The sequence below is a fragment of the Gekko japonicus genome, unplaced genomic scaffold (genome assembly GCF_001447785.1).
Source record: "Gekko japonicus isolate JY-2015 unplaced genomic scaffold, Gekko_japonicus_V1.1 scaffold563, whole genome shotgun sequence".
Lineage (NCBI taxonomy): Eukaryota > Metazoa > Chordata > Lepidosauria > Squamata > Gekkonidae > Gekko > Gekko japonicus.
Window position 1 is genome coordinate 798,994 of NW_015166439.1, and position 20,395 is coordinate 819,388.

The following is a 20,395-nucleotide window of genomic DNA, read 5'->3' on the forward strand; positions in this document are numbered from 1 at the left end:
CTCTAACTAGCTCTTCCTGGCAACTAACCGCCCCACCTATTATGTAAGGCTTGAGAAAGTCTGTTTCGGTGTATCTGAAGAGGTGTACATGCGCATGAAAGCTTATACCCAGAATAAAACTTTGTTGGTCTTAAAGGTGCCACTGGACTCGGACTTTGTTCTACTGCTTCAGACCAACACGGCTGCCCCACCTGAATCTATCTTCATAGGAGACTAATCTTAAGCAATTCTGTACAATGGGGCTTACTCCCCGGAAAACGTTTTTAGGATTGCACTGCAAATTATGCAAAGTAAACTGATAAGTGCACATTGTTTCAGTTTATAAGAATGATTCAGGATGTGGAATTCCTTTTGGCACATAATATAAAGACGTGTAGCAGCTCTAATAGCCCAGACTAGCCAGAGCTCAGAAGCTATGCAGAGTCAGGACTTGGATAGGAGACCACCAAGGAAGACTGGGGCTGTTATGCAGAGGAAGGCAGTGGCCAGCCATCTCTGCTCATCTCTTGCCTTGAAAACCCCATAGCCCTTGTGTTGCCATGAGTTGGTTGTAACCTGATAACACTTTTTACCTTTAAACAGAAATACTGGACTTCGTGAGGCCAATAGCTTGAGACCCTTAGCCCAAGAGACTGGAATACCAGCTTGTTCCTGCCTATGCTTCAGTCTTTGCCATGAGATGTGTAGGTGGAAAGGGAGGGACTGTGTGTGTCATTCTTCTTGAATCTTCAGACTGCAAAGCTTTCTCACCAGTAACCTCCTCTCTACAAGGTGGTGTTCCTCATTTTTGCCCACAGAGAACGAGAGACATCTAATTGGAGAAGATGGTGTCTCCCCCCAAAAAAAACAATCTGTGGGTTTAAAATGTTGCAAGCCTTTAAGTTAGGCAGAGCTGCACAGACCAAAAACAAGGAGCCTCCCCTCCTCTTTGCAGCCTCAGCCGCTCCAGACCCTCTTCTCTAGGGGAAAGCAACCCGCCCAGAATGAATCTGAGTCTTTCTGATAAAAACACTGTTGCAGGTCGGAACCTATCCGTTGCCAGCTAGGGCGATGGCTTTCAGGCACAGTTGATTAGGCAACCAGGCTTGTTGAAAAGAAAGCTGCAGGTCACTGGTGACTCACTCCTGGGGTTATCTTGCTGCCTGCTGTTACTTGAAAGACTTGTCCTAAGGTTCCTGCAAATGGAAGGGAGCGGGGAAGGAAGGCACCATGGCAACGTACCTTTATGAGCGCGCCTATTAGCATTTCCCCCACCCAATTTATTGTTCCCTCCGTTTGTGGCTTGCAAAATAACTGGTAACTTGTTAACCTTGCCATATGGCAGGGAAGGTAGAAAAGACCCCTTGTATCAGTGCCTGGTTCAGTATTCTGCTTCTGAGACCAGCTATCCAGATGGCTTGAGGACCCTTCCCGCTCACTTTGCCCTGGCAACTGGTATAGAGGTAGACTGTGTCTGAATAAGAGATTCTACTTAGCTGTCATTGGTAATAGCTGTGGACAGACCTGTCCACCCCTATGAAGTTCTGAAGCGATGGCTGTAACATTCAGTTCTGCAAGCGGTCTGCATTGTGTGAAAAAGCAGAGGCAGGGGCTGTGGCTCATAAATATACATACTTATTTATTTATTTATTATTTCAACTTGATATACCGCCCTAACCCCCGTAGGGGTCTCTGGGCGGTTTACATTTTCGGGTGCTAGTCACATATCCGAGTCCTAACTAAGGCCACATCAATTCAATGGAAGGGGCTGCCTACCGGCACCCTGGTGGAGACTGGTGTCATTCTTTCGGCTCGGCTCCTTTTCCCGGCTGCGAGATGTTCTAGCGCTTAGGCAGACAGGCGGATGGTTCACAGGCGACGTCCTCCTCGGCCCGACTACGTCCTTCTGGCTCCGCGCGCCTCTGGATGACGTCACCGTGCCTCCGTCCTCTGCCGATGATAGCCGCCTTGCTTTTTCCACTGCTGGCCACCAGGGATCAGTCCCCCTCCGGCTCTGCTGCTGCCGCTCGCCGCCTTCAGCGCCATGCCGCCTCCTCCTCCGATCTTCTGCTGCCACCGCTGTTCTACTGCAGCCGCCGTTGCTGTCATCACTGCCGCCGCCGCCGCTCTCCACACACCTCCGCAGGGAGGAGGGTGCCCCCCACCCTTCTAAGGGTGGGTTCCCATTTATCTACTTGCCGTTAGTTACTCGGCTTTCGGTCCGCTGGGTGGGCGGGAGCTAGGACTTAGGGGTTGAGAGCTCACCTCGACCGCGGTGGGGCTCGAACAGGTGCTCGAGTTGTTGTTAATGCAGGCGTTATACTGCCTGCGCCACCGCCTTATACTGAATCAGGCCATTGGTCTATCAGGATCAGTATTGTCTCCTCAGACTGGCAGTGGTTCTCCAGGGTCTCAGGCAGAGGTCTTTCACATCACCTACTGCCTGGTCCTTTTAACAGGAGATGCTGGGAATTGAACCTGGGACCTTCTGCATGCCAAGCAGAAGCTCTACCACTGAGACACATACCCTCCCAGGGCATTTGCTTTGCATGGGGAAGATCCCAGGCTCAATCATGGACATTTCCACAGCTGCTGCCAGCGCAAGTTGAGAACACTGACCTTGATAGACCAAAGGTTTGACTTGTGTTGGTGGGCTTGCTTTTGTCTTGCCCATCAGTTTTGTTAAGTGACTTTGTTCTAGAGATGTGAAGGCCTGTGGGGGGGATTTTGGATTTCAAAATCCCCCCCCAAAGAGTTCTTTTCAATTTCTCCAATGGAAAAATTGATTATTTTGGGCAGCACTGAAAATATTTTCTCACTTGGAATGAAGGAAATAGTTTTGAGAATGCGCAGTATAAATTTTTGTGAAATACAGTCTACGGTGTGGCAAAAGGGTACATGTACTGAAGGTGGCATTTAGTATTGAAGTTTGCAGTTTGCTCTCTAGTATTGGATATATTTGCAGTTTTGCTTGTAGAAAACTTTTAAATTTCATAAACAGTACAGTTGCATATGCTAAATGATGCGTGTTTATGTTGTTACAGGAGTAAGTTTAGACTTTATGAGAAAAGTAAGTATTGTAGATATTTGTTTCCCCCCAAATCACCATCTTGTTTTCCATCGCTTCAAAATTTCTAGAAATGTTATTGGTCAAGGTGGGTACCTGTGTTACGCTGTCCGTAGCAGTAGAAAAGAGCAAGAGTCCAGTACCACCTTAAAAACTAACAAAATTTGTGGGAGGGTATGAGCTTTCATGAGTCACTCCTCACTTGTTCAGATACAGCTAGAATGTGATTCCATCTTAGAGAATATTCAGATGCCAAATAATAGTAGGTAAATTACAATAGCAGGTGTGTTTGAATTAGGTGTGGTATGCAGAGGGGTGGTGGATGTGGAGAAATCAGCATTGGTAATGAGACAGGCACAGCTTTTTTACTGGGGGAACATGCAGGAGTTCCAGAACCTCTTCAACAAAATTATTTTTAAAATGTTTAAAAGTTCATGAATTTTCAGTATACAGATTGAACATTTCCCTCTTGAGAGTTCTGGCGCCTCTTTTTTTAAAAAAAGCAACGACCCCTGGAGACAGGAAACCTGGGTCTCGATCCAATCCAGGAGGATGCATTGTCTTAAGCTTCATTAGGCACCTGTTTATAATTCTGTTTATGGCCTTTGGGCCCAAAATAGAATCTTTGTGGCAGATCTTAATCCATGGAAGGAAAGGAACTCCCTTAAATATTTCAGGCCTTAATGCTCTAATGATCAAAACCAGCACCTTGCATCAAACCAAAAAGCAGGCTGGCAATTAGTTTTGGAGAACAGATGCTATATGATCTCTCTGACGAGCATCAGCTGGTGTAACGTAATGGCTAAGAGAATGACATGTGGTCTGAGAGGTCTCTGGTTCAGATTTCACCTCTGACATGAATTCAGTTATTAGTTATGCTTAGACAAACTGCTCTCTCAGCCCTCTCCTGTAGACAATATGTGGTTAATAAAAACTAGCCTGTCTTCCAGGGCTGAATTAATGTGGTGGTGGTGAACATAGCTTGCCTTTCTGAGTGAGGCTCAGAGTGGATTACAAAAATGAACAGCTACTCAATCAGAAAGCAAAGATGTCCAATAAGCAAAGCAGCGCAGTAAGACTAGGATCACGGAACCAGGGGAAAAGTGCAGACGTAAACCAGTCAAAGCTATGACATGACAGAACAAATCAAGGGTGTTAGAAAGGCAGAGGGCATTAATTGAACAGCTTTGACAATAAAAGAGCAATAGAAATGTTGTGTTATTTGCACCAGATATAGAAGATGGGGTGCCACATATGGACCAAATGAGATTTAGAAACTGTTTTCAATATCTTATTATCTTATACAGGGTGATAAGCACATTTTATTAACTACTCCGTAAATACTGCAGTTATTTGTATCTTGCTTGATTTATTTACATGAAGAAGAAAAAAAGAAACCATTTTGAAAGACAGCCTCACATACAGCACATTACAGGTCCCATTAAGAGGTCAGCAAAATGCATGATGCTTTTTATAGTTGTCCTCTTTCCAAACCTTGGAGATGCTTTGTGCCAGCAAGTGGAAGACACAGGAGTTGGCAGTCACCCAACTAGCAGAAGGGATGAATCTGAGGAAGGGAACTTTGAGTCTCGAAAATTTATACCCCAAAAATCTTGTTGGACTCTAAGGTCCTCCAACTAATAGAACATTTGCTCCAGGGTGTCATAACAAATATTTGCAGACAGTGTTCAGTTTCTAATGCAACGTTGTAACACAGGTCTTCAGATTCTCTGAAGTGTGGAATTTTACATTTTCTTGTTTTGGTATCTAGCTTTTTGGCAGTTTTAATCCCAGCTGCAAAATTTAAATACAAAATTATAAATGCACACAGGGCAGGAAACCTGAAAAATCTGAAAATTGGGTATGGGAATCAAATGTTTAGGTTTGAGTGAGCTCTTCTGGGATTTTGCTACCCTTAGCTACAGAATGACCATTGTAAAACAAAAATTAAGCACAGGAAATGAGACCTTGCTTATTTGATCTTGGGACCTCTGCTGCTAGGCAGCTGTTTCTGGGTGTGGGGGCTGGTTTCTCAGGGGACCTATCAAGTTTGCAAGTAAGACGGTTTTCTCACCGCATTTTTATTGAGCCAGCTAGCAAGCACACACAAAGATCCCTGATTCTGCCCCCCTGAGGTGTTCTTTTAATGCACGCCAGCATCTTGCAAGGCTGACTCATGTTGTGAGAATTTATGTACATATATATGTGCAAATTCCAGAGGGGGGGGGGTAGCCGTCTGCTGCAGCATAAGCCAAATGGATTCCTAGATGCAAGCTTCTGCAAGCCAAAATTCACAGCTGACGAAGTGAACTCTTACCATGAGCAACTTTTGCTACAATTAATCTGTTAGTCTATGTATGAGCAAATTCGAAGATTCCTTCCAGGCAGGCTGAAGATACATTTCAGTACACCTGGGCAAGAGGCTTCAATTTGGACTGGTCTGCAGGTGGGAGCCTCCTATGTGCTTGGTGGCAGTCTAAGGGGGAAGTCTTTGATATATGTTTATCTGGTCAACATTCCACTTTCAGTGTTTATGGGAAGGGGGGGGGATAATAATTGAAAGGTGCAAAAGGTATGAAAAGATTTTATTGTAAAAAATCCTGCATCTCTCTGTGTGTGTACACGCATACTATCCATTGTTATGTTTGGAGACCCAGCGTGTAGCGGTTAAGAGTGTCTGGAAGATCTGGGTTCGAATCCCCACTTGTTCCATCAAAGCTCATTGGGTAACCTTGGCCAGTCACTTTCTCTCGGCCTAACCTACCTCACAGGGTTGTAGTGAGGATAAAATGGAAAAAGAGAGACAGTTGGATCCTGATTGGGGGGGGGGGAAGTAGGCTATAAATGAAGCAAATAAATATGTTGAGTCTCTCTGCTGTGTACTTTGGGCCTGACATGACATAGGTGGAAGTTTTGTGCCATTTGAATGAGCTTAGAAAAAGTGTTTTGGGCTCGCAATACTGATCTCTCCCTCCTCCCCTCACACCCCTTGAACTGGATGTTCAGTTCCTGACTAGTTCTTCCTGGATTTGCAGCCCACCATAGTTTGCTGATACATCCAAGGTACCAAAACTAGGGTTTGTGACAAACCGAATGAACTGGACGGGGAACCCTGCACACTGAGAGCAGCCTGTGAGCGAGAGGAGGGAAGAAGATCACATGAATACACACATGAAACTGCTTATACTGAATCAGACTATCAGTCCATCATGGTCAGTATTATCTTATCCAAAGAATGGCAGTGGCTCTCCAGGGACTCAGGCAGAGGTCTTTCATATCACCACCTACTAAGCTGAGAGAAGGGTTGCCAGACTCCAGGTGGGACCTGGAGATCTCTCAGAATAACAGCTGATCTCCAGACTGCAGAGATCAGTTCCTCTGGAGAAAACTGCTGCTTTGGAGGATGGACTCTATGGCATTATACTCTCCTGAGGTCCCTCCCCTCCCTTCCCCAAACCCCACCCCTCCATTGGCTCCACCCCTAAATCTCCAGTGATTTCCCAACCCAGTGTTGGCAACCCAAGCCTGGGGCCAAGTGCTTCCTGATCTGCTAGTTCTCTTCCACAAGAGAAAGGATCAGTGGAGGAGCAAGGTGGCAGGTATTTATAACAGCAGCATTCTGTTGGCATGGTGCTTTTCAGGAGACAGGCACCACGTACGCACAGGAATCAGACCATCAGTATTGTCTACCCAGACTGCAGTGGCTCCCCAGCGGCTCAGGCAGAGGTCTTTCACATCACCTACTACCTAATCCCTTTTAATGGGAGATACCTGGTGTTGATCTTGGGATCTTCTGTGTGCCGGGAGAGCCAGTCTGAAGAAGAGAAGAGATTGGATTTATACCCCTTCATTCACTACCCAAAGGAGTCTCAGAGCGGCTTACAGTCTTCTTTCCCTTTCCCTCCTGAGAGCCAGTTTGGTGTAGTGGTTGAGTGCGCGGACTCTAATCTGGGAGAACTGGGTTTGATTCCCCACTCCTCCACTTGCACCTGGCTGGATGACCTTGGGCAAGCCGTAGTTCTGATAAGAGCTGTTCTTGAAAAAAGAGCAGTTTCTGTCAAGAGCTCTCTCAGCCCCACCTACCTCACAGGGTGTCTGTTGTGGGGAGGGAAAGGGAAAGGAGTTTGTAAGCCGCTCTGAGACACCTTTGGGTGGTGAAGGGTGGGGTATAAATCCAATCTCTTCTTCTCATCTTCTTCTTCCCCACAACAGACACCCTGTTTGTTAGTTTATTTATATATTGGATTTATATCACACCCTCCCCGCGAACGGGCTCAGGGTGGCTCACATGTGAGGTAGGTGGGGCTGAGAGGGCTCTTCCCAGAACTGCTCTGAGGAAACTGTGACTGACCCAAGATTATGCCAGCAGCTGTGTGTGGAGGAGTAGGGAATTAAACCCGGTTTTCCCGATTAAGAATCCACTCTCCTAAGAGTGGCGGACTCTAATCTGGAGAACTGGGTTTGAGTCCCCACTCCTCTGCATGCAGCCAGCTGGATGACCTTGGGTCAGCCAAAGTTCTCAAAAGAGCTCTCTCAGCCCCACCTACCTCACAGGGTGTCTGTTGTGCCGCTTTGAGACTCCTTCGGGTAGTGAAGGGTGGGGTATAAAACCAACTCTTCTTCTCTTCCACTGAGCCACAACCTTCCAAGCATGTCTATGTAGCTGGTGTTGTCTCTGAATGAAACCTTTACCTTGCTTATCTGAAGGAATACAAGAATTACTAGCAAAGCAGCATTCAGGTGATTTTGCAGTGACACTGGCAAAAACAGTAAACAAGTGAAGAACAAGTGCATTATTTTGATTATGATTAACTGCATTTATAGCCTGCCTTTCTCTCTCAGACTCAAGGCAGGTTACAAAATATGAAAAGCAATTCAGTCAGGCAGCAAAGACCTCCAATAAGCAAAACAAGGCAAATAGGACTAGGATTACAGAACCAGAAAACGATGCAAAGGACAAACTGTCTAAGGCAACAAAATAAACGAAAAAGCTGCAGCTCTTGTGTTCCATTCACAATTGCCAACTGGCAAGTTCTCCACTGGCATAACTACTACCCCCCCCCCCCTTTCTGATAGCTTGGCAGCTGAGTGTTGTTTTTTATATACAATGTGGGAAATAGCAGACAGACTGGTTTTTAATTATTTTTCTTTATTTCTTGGGCCACATTACCATTACATTACCATTCCTCATAATCAGAAGGACAATTTTGCATGAGGTCAGAGAGTCCCTGGTCCTGTCTAGTCTCACCAGGTCTTCCAAGGCCTTCAGCTCATGAGGGAAAACAGCTGGGGTGGTGCCGAGGTAGGCCTTTCAAAACTTCCTATTAGGTCTTTCCTGTCCCCCACCCCACCCCTCAGTTTTGCAGCAAGTACCTGGTGGGTCCTGCCCTTTTCCAGATACATGCCAGCTGGCAACCCAGTTTATGGTTGGAGCCTTTCCGTGAAGGACATTTTGTAAGCTTGTAATGGGTACACATGCATCTTTTAAAAAATACTTTTCAAATTATCTTTTTTGCTTGTGTACTGAAGGAGGGGAAAATATTTGCTGTTGTCACAGGGGATGTAGCAGAGCCAGGGTTTAATTTCACCTGACCTCTTTTCCAGAGAAGGCCCAAGATATTTAAACTCCTGAACTAGAAAAACTAAATGGCAGCTTCCTTATGGAAAGAAAATGTGCCTGCTACATCCTGTCCCTCTGTGTAGAAAGAAATTAACCTGCTCCCACCCTTGGCCACTGAGGCAACACCCCCCCCCCCCAGGATAACCAGTGACTAGCACTAGGCCTTAGTTTTAACTGCTATGTATTTTAAATTGTATTAAGATTTGTTCCAACTCAATAACTGAACAGATGCAGGTGACTGTAGCCAGTTTGGTGCAGTGGTCAAGAGTGCGGACTCTAATCTGGGAGAACCAGGTTTGATTCCCCACTCCTCCACATGCAGCTGCTTGTGTGGACCTTGGGTCAGTTACAAGTTCTTTCAGAGCTTTACTCTCAGGAGCAGTTCTCGAAAGAGCTCTCTCAGCCCCACCTTCCTCACAGGGTGTCTGTTGTGGGGAGGGGAAGGGAAAGGAGATTGTAAACCGCTCTGAGACTCCTGTGGGTAGTGAAGGGTGGGGTATAAATCCAACCTCTTCTCCTCCCTCTCCCCCCCTCAGGAATGTAGGTTTTGGTTGTTCTGTACAGATTCCACACCACCACCACCCTCCACCTTAGCCCCTCTTGACAAAGGCCAGGAGGTGGATCTTTCAGGAGTGGGCATGTGTGCAGGAGCCTTGTGCACAGACTGGACTGATAGTTGGGGAAAGTGCTCTGATGGAGCTGAAGTTTGGCCCCTGTAAGGATATAATGGAGGGATCAACTGGGCTTCATTACCATTTTGGGCTACTGACAGATGAGAGCTGGAATGCCAAGGGCAGGGCAGACGGTATTTGGCAGGCTTTGACACTAGTGAGGGCTGTGTGTACTCCAGTTTAAAAGAGAAAATAAATCCATGTGCGTGCAATAGAGGACTTGATTCTGCAACCCAGTTTTACAAATGGAGCAATTTTTCATTTGCTCTGATTTTGCCTTGGCTTTTGAGGTTTCCACTGGCATTGCCCGTCTGCTGTCAAGCAGCCCATAGGAGCCAGGATCTTGTGTTTCAAAACTAAAACTGAAATTCTCCTAAAGCTAGTTCTTGGAGCTTAGAGGCAAAAGTTGATCTATGTCAGAAGCCTGTCAGAAGTCTGTTTTTGCTTTCTTAAGGATTAGAATCTTGATTTATAAAAATAAAATTGAAACTGAGATGCTGACTTCTGCCAGTTTTTGTTCTTGTAGGGTGTCATCGCAGAGTGAAACAGCCTATTCTGCAAGTTTCTTGTAGGTGCATTAAAAAAAAAAGTTCCATCATGTTTTGAGCCATAGTTCTTTAGAAGAAAAGTTTGCACCATAGGGATTGGCTGTCATCAATATGCTAATGATACCCAGCTCTTTGAGCCCTTATCCACAGCCCGGAAACACTGCCTGGCTGTTACGGTTAATTAGCTAAGAGTGAAAAAATTGAAACGAAACCCTGGGAAGATAGAGTTAAATCTGGCTGGGAAGTTGGAGGCCTTGAAGGACATTGTCCTCCCCAGTTTTGATGGGTGCAACTGACCCTTGCTGACTCAGTTAAGAGCCTAGGGATTATACTGAATCCAGTATTACTGCTGGACAGGGGTCATTTTGTAGAAAAAGAGCTGCAGGAGCTCATTAGCATAACTCATTAGCATAACTTATTTGCATATGCCACACCCCCTGACATCACCAGAAGTGTGTCAGAAGGCAACACCCACTGCTCAAGGTCCACCGGACTGCTTTGGATTGCTAGCTATTGGGGGGGGGGGAACGTGCAAATCTGCCCTCACAGAGGAGGAAGAGCTTGTACCTGAATAAAACTTGGTCTTAAAGGTGCCACTGGACTGTTTTGGACCGGGGGGACGGGGGGAGCTCTGCAACTTAGCTGGCTGCTTCTTGCTCTGACTGAGGGCTGCTGGGAGCAGGGGGTGGGGCTTGTTGCATGTGCCCGCCCCCTGGGCTCTTTACTGCCGGAAATGACCCCTGCAAGTGCTGGAGAAGCGAGTTAATAAAGTTACAAAAAGCATTTTCTTCCAATTCAGTCTAGCCTGGCAGGTGGCCCCCTACCTTGACATAACCAATCAGCCCACCTGGATCTATACCACAGTAACATTGAGACTAGACTACTGTAATGCAATCTACATTGGTCTCCCCTAAAAATCATTTCAGAGGCTCCAATTAGTGCTGAACATCTTCTGTAGGTGCCACCTTGCAAATGGGCGAGATCAACAAGCACCCATATAGGTGCATCCCGTATGAGAGCCAGTATAGTGTAGTGGTTAAGAGCGGCATATTCTAATTTGGAGAACAGGGTTTGATTCCCCACTCCTCCATATGCACCCAGCTGGGTGACCTTGGGTCAGTTGCAGTTCTCTCTCAGAGCTCTCTCAGCCCCACCTACCTCACAAGGTGTCTGTTGTGAGAGGAAAGGAAGGCGATTGTAAGCTACTTCGGGTAGCAAAAGGTGGGGTATAAAAACCAACTCTTCTCCTCTTCTTCATCCTCCACCTTACAGAGTGGACTGCCTGGTGAGTGGCCTCCCACTTTCCACAAACTGCAGAACTGAATTATTCAAAAGGGTTTGTCTGCACAGATGATAAGGCTGTACTGTAAAAAAAGTTTCAGCAAGATACTTGGGTAATGAATTAGGGACTGAAGCCTGTACTATTGTGTATAGCTTATATTGCCTTTTAGTAGGATCCTACTGTGTAATTTTTGCATTGTTTAACACAGTCCAAATTCAGTTGCATTGTCATATTGGGCGTCTCATCTTGATTGACTGTATTGACTTACTCTATGTAATCTGCCTTGAGTTCCAGTGAGAAAGGCAGACTATAAATGAATATGATTATAGAGATACTAAATACTAAATAATACCAAAATCCAAACAATATTATAGGTGTGTGTCCTTAAGTCATGAATATTCTTACCGTTTGTTTTGCGAACTTTGACAAAATGTAGCCACACATCTCCACTCTTAGAATCATTATGCTGGCAGGGACCGCATGGAACCAGTATGGTATAGTAGTTAGAGTTCCTGACGAGGCTCTGGAAGAACCAGGTTCAAATCCCCACTCTGCCATTGTTGGGTGACCTTGCATCAGTTTCTCTTGGCCTAACCACCCTCACAGGGTTGTTGTGAGGGTAGAGTGGAGGAGGGGAGGACAGAGTTTTGGTCCCCATTGGGGAGAAAAGTGAGGTGTAAATATAGGCCGTCTAGCCCAATACGGTGCTCGGTGTAAAAAATCCGAGCAACAGCATTCCTGGAAGATGTGGCCGTCTATTCTTGAAGACCTCTAGGAAGAAAGAGGCCTCCACCTTGCTAGATAATTCCTTGTATTGCCAAACTGCTCTCACCATTAGGAAGTCTGATCCTGCATCGAGCAGGGGGTTGGACTAGGTGACCTGTATGACCCCTGTAATGGCCTCTTCCAGTTCTGTGATTCTAAGTTTATCCTGATGTTCATAAACATGAGAGCTAGAGGCTTAACACACGCACACAGACACACACACGTGTGTGTGGGTATATATGTGTGTGTGTGTGTGTATCCTCATCTCATCAGATCTTAGAAACTAAACTCGGTCGGACCTGGCTAGTCCTTGGATGGGAGACCACCAAGGAAGTCCAGGGGTTGTTACACAGAGGCAGGCGATGGCAAATCACCTCTGAATGTCTCTTGCCTTGGAAACCACTTATGGGGTCCCCATAAGCTTCTCTGTTCTGCTGCCCAGAAGTCATTTCGGTGTTGTCTTCTCTATTTCAGGCACAATTTGTCCAATCCAGTGACCGCTCAATATGGCAGAAGAGGTCATCGTGCCCATTTACTGTACTGGAGTCTCAGCACAGGTCCAGAAGCAACGGGCAAAGGAGCTGGGCTTGGGGAAACATGAGAATGCTGTGAAGTACCTCGGTCAGGACTATGAGAGGATTCAGAACGAATGTTTGCAGAATGGAGCTCTTTTCCGGGATGACTCTTACCCTCCTACGGCTTCCTCCCTGGGTTTCAAGGAGCTGGGACCAAATTCTTCCAAAACATACGGAGTCAAGTGGAAACGGCCTACGGTGAGGCATTGATATGCAGGCTCTCTTTCCTTATCTCATTATCTGGGGTTATTTTCCCCCTGTATGTGATCTTTCTCCAAATCTCCGCTGTCGGGGCTATAAAAATATCTGTTTTTGGCCTATTAAGCAGAGATCTGCCATCTGTGTGCAGAAGGCAGACAGTTTCCCTTTCCCCCCAGTCTCCTGCATTGCTGCAGCTCTTTCTGACCCCCCCACCCCACCCTTAAAGATCATTCTCGGGATTGCATGATCCATGCAAAGGAACAGCTGGGAGGGTCGCTGGGCTGGAGTGCAGAGGGTAAAGGGAATGAAATTGCCTCCTCCCCTTAGGGAAGCAGCATGTACAGAAGAGGAAGGAGGAGCTGTGTCAACTCCTGTCCTTCTTTGATCTGACCCCCCACTCACCCGTGTAGCTGTTCTTCCACTTGGGTCCTGCAACACTGGGAGTGATCCTTCCAGAGGTCAGAAAGAGCTGTAGCCATGGAGAGGACCGTGGGAAAATGATACCTTCCGCACATGGAGTGGTAGGGTACTGCCCTACAAATCCACTAGCCAGAGGCATGTGCAGCTGGTGTTCTGGAGCATATCCTAGCAGCGCATATCCCTTTCCTATTTGCAGTGCAGTTTGGAGAAATAAAGGAAGTCTGGTCTAAGCAGCAGGGGAGACTCCTGCTGTTTCTTGTCTGCTCCAAATGCAGTGCAAATGAGAAAGGACCCCATATCTTTGTCACATGCGTTGTGCTGTCAGAAGAGAAGGGGAGATGATTGATGGCAACCACAAATAATGGCTAGTAAACTAAAGAAACAGTTGTGGGCCCCTGGTGCTGGCTGAGACCAAAGAGATTTTGTTCTATCCATCTCAGTGCTCAGATATCCTTAGAAACCTCCACAAATGTTTGACCCCTTTCACATTGCCATTCTAAACTGGTTGTGATCCTTTGTTGACCTGATTCCAAGGTAAGATATATTGGGATGGAGGTTTCATACAGTGTATTTAAATCTGTTAATGATCCGTGTCTGAAGGGCTCTGGCCATTTCAAACCACACTGTTTCTCTTCCCTGGCTTTTTCACGGCACGTTCTTTTCTGTCTTTTTTTTAACATTCCAGCTTTTCTGCTATAGCACTGGACTAATATAGTGATTCAGTGTTATATTACCAGCATTCAGCAATTATTTGAATGCTGGCAATATAGCACTGAATTGCTATATTGGTCTAATGTTATAATGCAAAAATTAGAATGTTAAAAAAATGGGAAAAGATGCTCTGCGAAAAAGGGTGGGGGGAAGCAGGACTTTCGGAAACACTGCAGACATTTTAAACAAAACACTACAGCAATTCAGAAGCACAAAGAAGAGATGAAAATTGAAGAAAGCAGTTTATATCAAAAACAGCGGACCCCCACTTTGCCAACGGGACATGAGTGGCTTTGTATGAAAAGGTAACTAAAATCAATTAGCAGCCGGGAGCTAAAATGAAATGGCACAAAAAATCTGTTAGCAACCGGCTGCTAACATGGATTATAAAGGCTGTTTGAAAGGGGCCAAAACATGTTTGCCAGCCTAGGGCAGTAACAAAGAAGCTTCTCCTATTGTCATTCACACCAAGCTTTGACTCCACCCCATCCTTCCCACCCCATAAGGTTTCTCAGTACAATTTTCCATTATGTAACTATCTGGCAAAGTGGGCTTTAAGTCACAAAAGCTCATACTGAAATAAATGTTGTTAGTCTTTTAGGTGCCAAGATTAAATCTTACCATCAGCTCTGTTAACCTGTCTGTAAAATGGAAACAATATGGTCATATGGGGGCTCTGATTTTGTAGAAAGCAGAAAATTTCCTAAATAAAACTCATAGAATGCAGTGGTGGGTGCAGACCATCTTTCAAACAAAATGCACAGTGTATGGCTGTATGGAACCCCGAAACCAACACCTGCTGGGGCTGAACCAGGTAGCTTCAAACCAGAATAAATTGGTCAGAATACAAAAATCACACAAAGATATTAGCATAATTTGTGCATCGTCACATTTCCATGTCTTTATTGCTGAGTTCACGTAGAGATCTCACTCACAAGGCAGAGAAGGGAATGACTTGTAAAAGAATTTTGCATGTTGGAACACAGCAGAAATGATGAATTGGCAGCTGAAGACTCAGTGTTTAGCACCACCACCAACAACAAATGTCTACCTGATGTGTGTTTCAGGAAATGTGCCGCAACCCGCTCTTCATTGTGGACGGTGCCACCCGTACAGATGTCTGTCAGGGAGCTTTGGGTAAGGATGTTTCAAAAGATTCTGCTTCCTTCTTGAGGAAGTGGTGGGAGACCCTGCAGCCCTGGTTTCTCCCACCTTGTTCCTCCCCGATCACCTTCTTCCCCAGCTTCTAATAGAGTGAAAGGTTGGGTCTTTTTGGTGCAGCAGGCAGGGTGCCAAGTGTTGGTTATAAAAAAGAATTCACAAGCTGGAACGCCAGAAGATTGACAGGGAAAGTTCATCCTCCAGGTTCAGTTTGCTTCCATTTGGCCATCCACACTCTTTACTTTGGCTAGCGGGTGGCTTATGTTTCTGCACTGCCTTCTACTTCAGGAGCTGTTCTCTGGTGGCATGATTGTAGGGTTGCCAGCTCTGGGTTGGGAAGTACCTGGAGATTATGGGGGTAGACCCTGAGGAGGTCAGTATTTGGGGAGGGGACGGACTTCAATGGGATAGAATGGCATCCGCCTTCCAAAGTGGCCATTTTCTCCAGGTGAACTGATCTCTGTTGCCTGGAGAGCAGTTGTGCTCCTGGGAGATCTCCAGCCACTGCCTGGAGGTTGGCAACCCTACACGAGCATTGTGTGTCCATGCATCTCATAGCTTCTGTTGGTTTGGGTGGAGGTGGGGTTTGGCCTTGGGTTTTTTTTTTGGGGGGGGGGTTGCAGGAGTTGGGGGATCTCTGCCATCAGTAAAGACCTTCTCTTACCACCCAACCCTTTTAAACGACCAGGTACTTTGTTTATCTAGGGAAAGGCTAACACTGTTTAAGATACCATTCTAATGCTTTACTTGTGCAGGAGTTCTTGTAAATAGCCAGAGTCTCATTTTGTTTTTAAAAAATCGACTATCATTTGGTGGTAGTTGCTTGGTCATTTGGCTGTCTGTTTTTCTTTTTCTTAGTGCTTAGAAACCAGGGCCCAGAGCAGGAGCTCTCCAACTAGGTAGCTCAGGAGCTCTTCAGCTGCCACAGAGTAGTTTGTGCGTCTGTCTGAGGAAGGGAGCTTTGAGTCTTGAAAGCTCATACTCCCCCCCCCAAAAAAAAAATCTTGTTGGTCTCTTAAAGTGCTACTGGTCTTTAATCTAGCTGTTCTGTTTCAGATAGGGGTGTGCATTCAGCTAAATCCAAGCCTGGAAAATACCTTATGAGCATTTTTCAAGTATTGATTCAGCCAGATACAGATTTTGGATATTGTTTGTCTATCCAAAATGACGAAGCCCTGAAAGTCCTGAAAATCTTAAGTGTTTTTGGGACCACCAAATAGACCAACTTAAAAAGTGTTCGAGGGGATTGCGGTCCCTTTAAATGCCTTTCGAGTTCTCCAAGCTGCAGAGTCATGTGGCATGGAGATGGCATTTAAAGGGACCATGATGTCTTTAAATCATAGAATCACAGAGTTGGAAGGGGCCATATATTCCGTCTAGTTCAACCCCTCACTCAATGCAGGATCAACCTAGAGCATCCCTGACAAGTGTTTGTCCCGCTGCTGATTGAAGACTGCCAGTGATGGGGGAGCTCACCACCTCCCTAGGCAGCTGATTCCACTGTTGCACAACTCTTCCTGTAAAAAAGTTTTTCCTAAGATCCACCTGGTACCTTCCCGCCCTTAATTTAAACCCATTATTCCGAGTCCTATCCTCCGCTGCCAACAGGAACAGCTCCCTGCCTTCCTCTAAGTAACAGCTCTTCAAATAATTAAAGAGAGCAATCATGTGTGTCCCCCCCCCCCCAACCTCCTCTTCTCCAGACTGGACATTCCCAAGTCCCTCAGCCTGTCCTCATAGGGCTTAGTCTCCTTTTCCTCCCTCCATTGAAATCACTGGAGGATGAGGGCACCTTCTTTTGGGGCCCACAGAATTTGCACCCCCCTGATTCAATCTTTTTTAAATGGGGTTTTTTTTAGGTGAGGCACCAGCAGCTATGCTGCAAATTTGGTGCCTCTGCCTCAAAAAACACCCCCCTCCCGAGCCCCAGATACCCCCAGATCAATTCTCCATTATACCTTATGGGGGGTGGTCCCTTAGGGTATAATGGAGCAGGGGAAAAATGAGTTTCCCAAATCCAAATACCATACCAGTATTGGATTTGTGAATATCGGGAAATACCACTATTTTTCAGATTCAATATACACTAACCCAAAAAATACCAGGTTGTGTTTTTTTTGCACACCCCTAATTGCAGACCAGCTTGGCTACCCTCTGAAACTCTTTCTATGTCGTTTATCCATGTGTCTCCAAAACGACTTCCTCAACACCTCTCACACAGTGGTGTTTCTCAACTTTCTCTCAGCCCTGTTACCTTTCCATTTACCCAAAATGTATCAACAAAAATTAGGTTGTTTATTTTTTCTTCTGTCCCACTCTTCCTCCAAAGAGTTGAGGGTGGGACAGTCCCATTTCCCCCCTTACAACAACCTTGTATGGTAGAGTTAGAGAGAATTACTGGCCCAATGATAACCATTGGGTGTGTTCAGACACGCCGTTTGATCTGGTGTTGTGACGGTTCAGCCACGGATTTTACAACGGATTTTATCTGCACGATCACGCAGTCAACATCTGCCTCCCGTCCCCAGCCATTGGTTTCCGGCTCAAAACCACTTTAATCTGGAGTATTTTGTTACCAGGTCCCAAAGTGGTGTTTTCTCAGCTCTCCTATTTAAAGCCACATTTTCCCCCTGTGTGATCGCTCCTCCGGTGTCAAGCCACTTCCGGTTTAAACCCCCTCCCCTCTCAAAAGCTATCCGAGGCTTCTGCTTTTCGCCCACCAATTTTTAATGCGTCGGCGGTGTGCGCATAGGCAGAGCTCCACCACCGCGTTTAGAAAACCGACATTTAAATGGTCACTTGTTTTAGCTTTTAGATGAGTTCGAGATCTCACGGAGGCCATTTTCGGGTCAAACATTTAAAGGGAAGTCTTTTGTTGGAGAGGTTAAATTGATTCGCCCTGGTGGTTCTGCGCATGCACCACCATGGTAGTTTGGTCCCCCCATTCTATGGAGGGGCGCCTATGCGCATGCGCAAACTGAGAAAAAAAATTAAAACCCCGCTGACACACGCTCCCGCGCGTTGGTAGTGTAGACGCTGGGGAGCGACGTGATTGCACGGTGAGGCGGGATAAGGGAGGTAAGTGTGATCGTGATTATCCAGATCAAATATAATCCGGTTAGAACCGGAACAGTTTAACCGAATCTCAGCACGCCGTCTGACCGCACCTAGTGAGATCTAGACCCAAAGCTGCAATTCATGCCTACATCTCCACAGCCAAAGTCCAGTACGTTAACCAATCGTTCCAACTCTACTGAAGCTCTTTTTTTAAAGCAATCTTCGATCTCACACATATCAATTTTCTAGATACGAAGGGAGCTTCAACTCTTGAAAGCTCATACCTCCCAAAATCTTGTTGGTCTCTAAAGTCCCTACTGGACTCGAATCTGTGTCAGGAGTGTAGACCTCAAACAATAAATGTGCCATAAGGGATCTTGAGTTAGGGGGCTGTTTTTGTAGCTTTTTAAAAAAAACATTTTATTTATAAATTTTTATCTTTAAAGCAAGAACAAACATAAGATGGAGAACAATGATGACACATCATTAGAACAATATAAATAATTGTCTGTGAATACAAAGCTTTTACAGAATTAGTATTAATTTTGTAGCTTGATCAAAGTGAGAAGACAGCACAAAGGATTCTTAGCACAAGGATTTATTCCTCTGTACTTCTCACAGCCCCAACTCTGTTTTCTACTCCACCTTTCTTTCCTCCCCTTTTCAGTATAGAGGGGTCTAGTATACTTAGCAGTAGACTACAGTCTCTCTAATCCAGGGGTGGCTAAACTGCGGCTCAGAAGCCACATGCGGCTCTTTCACACACATTGTGTGGCTCCCGGCAGGGCAGCTGGGGAAGCGAAGGGGAGGCATAATTTTTCTCCCTCCCTCTCTTCCTTCCTTCCCCTCCCTCCCATCTGTTTGCTTTCTTTGTTTCTCTTTCCACCTCTATCATTCTTTCTTTCCACCTCTCTCTTTCTCTCTCTCTCTTAGACAAATAAATATCATTAGCAAACAAATATAATTGAACAGATAAATATCATTATCAATATCTGTTTTTACCCCTTTATTTTTGGCAGTCTCATTTAATGTTAATAAAAAGCAAATTTGCATATCTTAAAATAAAAACATGTAATATTTGTTCATGTCTTGCGACTCTCAAACATTTGACATTTATTCTGTGTGGCTCTTAAGTTGAGCAAATTTAGCCACCCCTGCTCTAATCAGACAAATTTAGAAACCCCAACAGTTAACTAAACTACAGCTGCAGCTTCCATTATGGCCCATATGACTGTTGATGGGGGTCAGAATGCTGCCTCTCTGCTGGTTTCATCTGCTCTTTGCGGGCCCGTGACCCACCAGAGAAATTTCCTGCATTTGCCAGCCCCTGGGATACAATGTGAAAATGTACTGCATTCACAAGTGCTTGCAAATGCAAGAAATGTCTCCATTATAAATCCAAGTGCTGCGGATGCAAAGGGGAAATTTCCCATGGGGGGTGGTCAGCATGACATAGAGAGGTGGCATTCTGTATTCTCCCCTCCCCCCGCCCCAAGTTCTTGCTGCATCCCTGGAAATGCAGTGAGGACATGATGTGGGGATCTGGGGTCTGAACACATTCTTCCTCTCAAAATTCTTTAGTGGGTCCCAGAAGGGACACAGCAAGGAGTTTCTGGGCAGGGGCACCACCCCCTATATGGAAAGCCTCACCACCAGGTCCTGACGTCACTATAATGGCGACCTAAGTAGGCATAACATTCCCTGTGTGGCTGACTGGAGCAGGAGAAGACGACGATCTCTTTCTTTCTCCTGGACTGGTTTTCTCATCGCAAAAACGAGGGAGGATTTCTGGAGTTGGTTTTGGGGTTTGTTTTGTTTTGTTTTGTTTTTTCCACAGTGGCCATCTCGGAAGGAAGAGATTGGAGGGAGGGGGGAAAGTTAATCTGACTGGAGCGGGATGGGATGGGACGGAGCCCAGCGAGCGGGAACGTTTCCCCTGCTTCCTGAGCGACCCAGGGCTTTCTGGGGTTGTTGTTGGGGGTTTTTTGGGGTTTTTTTACACAGTGATCGTCTGTATTTTCACAGAAGAAAGAGGTGGGTCAATTCCCCGAAGCTTCCCTCCCCCCCCTTCCCCCCCAATCTTTGCAATAGAGAGACGCTGGGGAGATGGAGGCTGGGGGAGGGGAAGCAGTTGCTGCTGAAATGGGGCTGAGAAGGAGTCTATATTTTCCTCTAATTTACTCAAAAGAAGTTCCATTGGAAGATTGATGCCAAGTGGTGCTTCTGACATTTGCCAGGCATTGGGAGAAATGTTCACTTTGACTCCTAATTATGAGTGGAGCTAAATACCATATGCAGAGCTACAAATGGCAGGGTGAAAATTGCCCTTTCCTTTTTT

General features: G+C 45.8%; 1 protein-coding gene across 1 annotated transcript in view; it reads left to right on the forward strand.

The window, feature by feature from the left end:
• Positions 1-20,395, forward strand: part of CAPN1 (calpain 1) — a 71,690-nt gene that overhangs the window by 12,686 nt on the left and 38,609 nt on the right. Inside the window, exons 2-3 of the mRNA XM_015411948.1 lie at positions 12,407-12,705; positions 14,907-14,976. Coding sequence (XP_015267434.1) covers positions 12,439-12,705; positions 14,907-14,976 — 337 coding nt within the window. The 5' untranslated portion in view covers positions 12,407-12,438. The remainder of the gene's footprint in view (positions 1-12,406; positions 12,706-14,906; positions 14,977-20,395) is intronic.